Here is a 7,123-nt window from a genome sequence, read left to right as displayed (position 1 = left end):
TCCCTTCGCCGAAAATTACATTATATATATAAGGCAATATCTATTTTTTACCTATATATTATGTTTTAAATCTCCATGACATATCCCAAAAGCAAAGCTTAGTGATCAAGGGGGTTCAAAACCTTGGTAAGGTCATTGATTCAATTCCCACTAGCTACAATCTTCTTTAACTTTTTTTCTTTTTTGAACCCCCTTAGCGTAAAACCCTGCCTCCGCCGCTCGTGGGGGGTTTAGGCGGGGATGGCAGTGTGTGGGCGGGGTAGGGGTGGTGGGGATAGAGAATAGAGTGGGGAATGTTGAAAAAAGATTTTGGAAAATAATTTCTCTTCTCTTGATAGAGAAAACATTTAAATGAGTTCATGAGAAAATATTTTCCAAAATATTTAAGCCAATTAACCAAACGTGAAAAAATTGGAAAATATTTTACTTCATACCGAACACACCCTTATCATTATAAATACTTATGCCTTCTCTTCAATTTGAGTCATCTCACTCTTCAGTCATTCGTCCTAGAGTTTCTTTCTTCACTACAAGAATACAAAATTCTAACTAATACCAAAAGTAATTTAGCAATGGCCTCAGGCAATAATATTGTGAAGCATGAAGAAGAAGAGATCGTTCGCCCCGTCGCCAACTTCTCTCCTAGTCTATGGGGTGATCGGTTCCATTCATTCTCCATTGACAATCAAGTATATATTCATCATCTTTTCTTTACATATAGTTTCCTCTTAATTACATGCAAGGCCAATGTGATATAATATTTCCTTTTACTTTTGTAATACATTTTATAGGTTGCAGAAAAATATGCTCAAGAGATTGAAGCATTGAAGGAACAAACAATGAGCATGTTATTAGCTACTGGACGAAAATTGACTGAGACAATGAATTTGATAGATGTTATTGAACGCCTTGGCATTGGCTACCATTTTGAGAAAGAGATTGATGAAATTTTAGAAAAGATTTACAATGAAAATACAAATTTTAAGGGTGATGACTATAATGATTTATGTACTTTTGCACTTCAATTTCGATTGCTCAGGCAACATGGTTACAATATATCTCCTGGTAAGTTCATCATAAAGCATGCCTTAACGTTGTTAAAATTATTATCAATTTATTGGAAGAAGGCTAATTAATCTTGAGTTTTCCCCCTTTAAATACCAGAAATTTTCAGCCAATTCCAAGATGAAAATGGCAAATTCAAGGAGTCTCTTGGTAGTGATGTCTTAGGATTATTGAGCTTGTATGAAGCTTCACATGTAAGGGCTCATGCTGACGATATCTTAAAAGACGCACTTGCTTTCTCCACTATCCATCTTGAATCTGCAGCGCCACATTTGAAATCTCCACTTAGGGAGCAAGTGACACATGCCCTTGAGCAATGTTTGCACAAGGGCGTTCCTAGAGTCGAGGCCCGATTTTTCATCTCATCAATCTACGAGAAAGAGGAATCAAAGAATGACATGTTACTTCGATTTGCCAAATTGGATTTTAACTTGCTTCAGATGTTGCACAAACAAGAACTTGCTGAAGTATCAAGGTGTTATTATATTTTCTTTTTTGGAGAACATAAAAATAAACCTTTTATTATTTCACAAGTGCTAATTTTAACTGGTTCTGCCGTAGGTGGTGGAAAAATTTGGATTTTGTGACAACACTCCCATATGCTAGAGACAGGGCAGTAGAATGCTACTTTTGGACAATAGGAGTGTATTTCGAGCCACAATATTCTCAAGCTCGGGTCATGCTTGCTAAGACTATAGCGATGATTTCAATCGTTGATGACACATTTGATGCTTATGGTATAGTTAACGAACTTGACATATACACGGATGCCATACAAAGGTATAAATAATTATTTACTTATCGCTCCTTGAAAGGGAGTAGCATGAAATAAAAGATTAAGACAAGCTCTTAGCTTGCTCATTATATTCATGCTGTTTTAATTATAAAATACATAAATTTTCTTTGTGACCCTCTAGGTGGGATGTTAGTGAAATTGATCGGCTCCCTGATTACATGAAAATCAGTTATAAAGCTCTTTTAGATCTTTACGACGACTATGAAAAGGAATTATCCAATGATGGAAGATCTAATGTTGTCTACTATGCGAAAGAAAGAGTAGGTGTCTCAAAGCTAACTATCCAATTAATGCTTTTACATTGTTTGTCATATAATTTTACCTTATCCTCGAGTTCTTTATACTTGGAACAATAAAATTAATTTCAATTTTTATGGTGTAACTTCAATCAGTTGAATGTATTTGCTTGGTATTGACAGATGAAAGAAATAGTAAGGAATTACAACGTTGAGGCGAAGTGGTTTATTGAAGGATATCTGCCACCTGTCTCTGAGTACTTGAGCATTGCATTAATAACTAGCACTTATTACTTGTTAACTACGACGTCCTATTTGGGCATGAAATCTGTTACCAAAAAGGATTTTGAGTGGTTAGCAAAGAACCCTAAAATTCTTGAAGCTAATGTAACATTATGCAGAGTTATTGATGATATCGCGACGTACGAGGTATGGATATTATCTCCTGAAATCATATGAAATTTGAACAAACTAACACTATAATAACAATTAAAGCAATATAAAGCTCATATGCAATCTATATTTCTTTGCAGGTCGAAAAAAGTAGGGGTCAAATTGCAACAGGAATTGAGTGTTACATGAGAGATTATGGTGTATCTACTGAAGAAGCAATGAATAAATTTCAAGAAATCGCTGAAACGGCATGGAAGGATGTAAATGAAGGAGTTCTTAGACCAACTCCTGTCTCAACGGAGATTTTAACTCGTATTCTCAATCTTGCTCGCATGATTGACGTTGCATATAAGAACAATCAAGATGGATACACTCATCCGGAAAAAGTCGTAAAGCCTCATATTATTGCCCTACTTGTGGACTCCATCAAATTTTAAACTGCCAATGTTGCTCATGTTGAGAAAACATTATTCTCTTTTATTAAGAAAATAAATATTTGTTCACTTTTTTTTTTTTTTTTTTTTTTTTTTTTAATTATGTCATATAAAGTTGCCAATAAGCTGCCTTTCGTGATGGTGCAGTATAGTTCCTATGTAGGAAATCCTTAAATCATTATAAGAAATAATATCACAAGTTCAATTCTTTTTTGTTTTTATGTTGGTTCTTATTGCCTATCTTAAATTGAATGTATAGAAATATTTCTGCCAATTGCAACTCAAACAAGAGTTTTAGCAAGTATACCCCTAGTTAAAACACGGAAGAACTCCAGACTGTGTTGGGAGTTCAAGCAAAACTCCGGCAAAATGTAGTGGAGTTCAAAAACTCCCTATAGGTAAAACTCCTGTGTAGTATGCTGGAGTACACACATTACTGGAGTTCGAAGGATACAGTAATCTAATCGATTTCAAGATCAGCGAAAGGACGTAACAAAACTTAAAAACATATATTAGAAAACTGTATGTCGCTGAATCTGAAAAAGATTCTAATTATATAAACCTGCTTAGGTGAGAATCTGCAAAGAAGTTGAAGAACGAATGAGTTTCAGATGATGTGTCTCTCTTTTCGAATGACGGGCTAATAACCTTTAATTTTTGTCACGTTGCAGTTCAAACTCCTTCTAGAATTACATACACATGTACTACAAGGAAAAACAATTGCCAAAAACTAATCTTTATCAGACCAAGTATGATAAAAATACTAAAACAAGGACGAGGAAAAGGCTCAGATTACTTCATACACTGAAAAATAAGTCACAACTCACAAGAGACTCTATTTATAAGGAAAGTAAGATTCCCATAACAAGATTCATGATTTAATTACTTAATGTCATATAACAAGATTTCTCAACAATGAAAGTGGATTCATAGCGTACGCTTGAAGATTATTTCTTACAGGAATTTTAATTAAGGAGATCCTAGTTAGGATCATGATCAGGTGATTTCTGTCCAAGGCTTTCCAACCGAAATCGATCGGAAATAAGAGTATTTGGTCGCAAAAGTCAACAAAATTTGCCTGCCAGCAAAAAAATAAAATTTCCGACCGAATTCGGTCGGAAATTGGTCAAATATTTGGTCATACCTGTAAACTATGTACAAAAATAATTATTAATTAAAAATTTACCAAATTTCTGACCGAATCGGTCGGAATTGATCAAATACTTGGTCAAACTTGTATATAATGTACAAAAATAATTATTTATTAAAAATTTTCCAAATTTCCGACCGAATTCGGTCGGTAAGTTTGAATTTTTTGTTTCCCGCACAAGACACAAATTATATATATATTTAATTAACCAGCCGAAATAATGCGTGCTTCATGATGAACTTACCAGGAGAGATGTTGAAACCATGATGTCTGAGCAATCGAAATTGAAGTGCAGAAGTGCACAAATCGTTGCAGTTTGAGTTTTGGTTGTAAATCTGATCCAAAATATCATCAATTTCTTTCTCAAAGTGGAGGATATATGCCAAGGCGTTCAATAATGTCAATGAAATTCAACATACTCCTCGTTTGTTCCTTCAATGGTTCAATCTCTTGAGCATACTTTTCTGCAATCTATTTATAATGTAGTTAAAAAAAATTAAAATTAGCAAAATTATAGTTGTTAATAAACATAAAGAAGAAATTAGCCGTGCTTGCAAGTAGAAACTATGTATAAATAAAGCAATAAATTATATGAAGAAATTAAGTAATTACCTGATTGTCAATGGAGAATGAAAGGAACTGATCGCTCCACAAACTAGGAGAGAAGTCAGCCACGGGGCGAACGATCTCTTCTTCGTAATTGTCAACTGCTGCTGAGGCCATTGCTAATTAAATTACTTTTAGTATTTGTTGCCGGAAATAGATTAACAGAATGTTTTTTTCTTCTAAGGAAGAAAGAGAGTTGAAACTGATGACTTAAAAGGAAGAGAATGGAGAAGTATATATAGTGGTGAGAGACATACATAAGCCAACTCTAATTAATCTTTTTAACATAAACAACTTGATCACATCGATGTGATGTTAAAATCATATTTTATCTGATCAAAATTAGCAGCTAATCATTTCCCAGTTGCGTATATCCCAGTAATTATAACCATAATTAGTAAAAAAGTAGCCGTTGGAACGCGCCCCACGCGCACGCAACACTAAAGTTCTCAAACCTCTTTCGATGAGTGCTCCGACCACCGCCGGGCAGCTAGCGGCTAGTGGACAACATCGGAATGATCCTCCGAGCGGTCAGCGGTGCGAACCTATCAGGATACTCAAAATCTTCATACGCCAATACTCTTACTGGTCCGAGCCGGCAAACTCTGTGATTGCCTTATCGCCCATCGGAACTCTACAAAGGCAAGCCTGCTGATTTCTTCTCCCCACAGGAAGAAGAGGAGCTAGCTAAAGTGCGTCGATTAACGGTAGTCGGAAAATTCTCACTTGGCAGACCATTAATTGAGGATATTCGCAGAGATTTCAATGCAAGATTTCCGATGAGAGGAGCTGTAAATTAGGGCATTACGATGTTAAACATATATTCATCGATTTTGCAGAAGAAGATTTCAAGGGGTTTTATTATTTCAGAGACAAAGTTACAATCTTGGGATTTCCTATGTGATTGGTTACATGTTGGAAATAGTGATAATCTATGCTCTAATTGTGATGCTGATTCTGTAGAGAAGAAAGGGAAAGAGGCGATATTTTCCAACCTGTGTTTTGTGTCAAAGACAGAAAGCTGCATATCTTCCCTTTCTCACGTCTTGAATGAAACAAGTGGGCAGCTTAGGAGCGTTGAATCAGATTATACAAACTTTCATCATGACCGTTCATTTAATAAGAAAGATAAGAGATGAGAATTTAGATTCTCTGGGCACGTGACAGAAGTTTGTTACACAGCAATGTATTTAGTAGTGTATAGAAGATTCTTTTCTGTTATTTTTAGGTCCAATAGAAAATAGACAAGTGTATAGCTATTTATTTATTTTTAAGTCAGATACATGTATAAATACATACACTGATCATTGAGAAGATCATCAGAAAAATTCTCTCAAATTCAATCTCTAGTTTTTATTTTCTCACTACTAGAATTCCGCAAAAAAGCGACCAAAATATAGCGACTAAAGTTGGTCTGAAAAGAAAAGCGACCAATGTTAGTCGCCAAACTAGCAAAAATAATAAAATAAATAAATGAAACAAATTAGCGACCAAGGATGGTCGCCACTTGGTCGCAAAATTATTCAAAATATTGACTGGACTGGTCAGACTTGCTTGGTCAAAGGTTTACTGAGATTAGCGACCAATGTTGGTCGTTAAAGTGAGACCCACCTTCAAAATTTTAATAATTATATTATTATTTTAAAAAAATATAAAATTTAAATATAAAATATAAATAAATCAAATTTAAATTTTGCGACCAACTTTGGTCGCTAAATTAATTTCATGTATAATTAGCGACCAAAGTTGGTCTCCATTGAGGTCAACAATGGTCAAAATTAAAAATCACTTTTGTATTTACTATCTAAATAACATAAATGTAAGCCGTCAATATATATATAATATATATACTTACGCTGTACTATGCACTAAGTATAAGTGTATTAGGTAATATTATATCCAATATATAAGGCGTATATATATATATATATATAATATATATAGTTACGCTGTACTATGCACTAAGTATAAGTTTATTAGGTAATATTATATCGAATATATATGGCGTATATGCACTAAGTAGTGTATTAGGTAATATTATATCGAATATGGCGTGTATATATATATATATATATATATATATATATATATATATATATATATATATATATATATATATATATATACTTACGCTGTACTATGCACTAAGTATAAGTGTATTAGGTAATATTATATCGAATATATATGGCGTATATATATATAATATATATAGTTACGTTGTACTATGCACTAAGTATAAGTGTATTAGGTAATATTATATATAATATATATGGCGTGTATATATATATATATATATATATATAATTACGCTGTACTATGCACTAACTATAAGTGTATTAGGTAATATTATATCGAATATATATGGCGTATATATATAATATATATACTTACGTTGTACTATGCACTAAGTATAAGTGTATTAGGTAATATTATATCGAATATA

The 7,123-nt window shown here is 33.4% G+C and overlaps 2 protein-coding genes across 3 annotated transcripts; one reads left to right on the top strand and one right to left on the bottom strand.

The window, feature by feature from the left end:
• The first annotated feature begins 483 nt into the window (after window positions 1–483).
• Window positions 484–3,132, top strand: LOC109216542 (vetispiradiene synthase 2-like). The gene is made up of 7 exons (XM_019380703.1): window positions 484–689; window positions 792–1,065; window positions 1,165–1,540; window positions 1,627–1,845; window positions 1,983–2,121; window positions 2,281–2,526; window positions 2,631–3,132. Exons 1-7 carry the CDS (start codon window positions 573–575, stop codon window positions 2,925–2,927), a joined length of 1,668 nt encoding a protein of 555 aa, XP_019236248.1. The 5' UTR covers window positions 484–572; the 3' UTR covers window positions 2,928–3,132.
• Window positions 3,133–3,699: 567 nt separating this feature from the next.
• On the bottom strand, window positions 3,700–5,740 carry LOC109216543 (5-epi-aristolochene synthase 1-like). 2 transcript variants are annotated; one of them, XR_002066500.1, is made up of 4 exons: window positions 5,136–5,738; window positions 4,687–4,784; window positions 4,319–4,545; window positions 3,700–4,002 (listed from the first exon to the last, which is right to left on the bottom strand). XR_002066500.1 is itself a non-coding variant. In XM_019380704.1 (4 exons), the coding sequence occupies exons 1-4, from the start codon at window positions 4,795–4,797 to the stop codon at window positions 3,921–3,923; spliced, it is 336 nt and encodes a 111-aa protein (XP_019236249.1). In that variant the 5' UTR covers window positions 4,798–5,740; the 3' UTR covers window positions 3,700–3,920. The 2 variants fall into 2 exon arrangements, 1 of the variants encoding a protein (XP_019236249.1); XM_019380704.1 differs by having other exon boundaries at window positions 4,319–4,409; window positions 4,494–4,545; window positions 4,687–5,740.
• Window positions 5,741–7,123: the final 1,383 nt, after the last annotated feature.

Source organism: Nicotiana attenuata, unplaced genomic scaffold (assembly GCF_001879085.1).
Source record: "Nicotiana attenuata strain UT unplaced genomic scaffold, NIATTr2, whole genome shotgun sequence".
NCBI classification, from domain to species: Eukaryota; Viridiplantae; Streptophyta; class Magnoliopsida; order Solanales; family Solanaceae; genus Nicotiana; species Nicotiana attenuata.
Note: the sequence above shows the minus strand (reverse complement) of the source record. Positions and strands in the feature narration are given on the sequence as shown.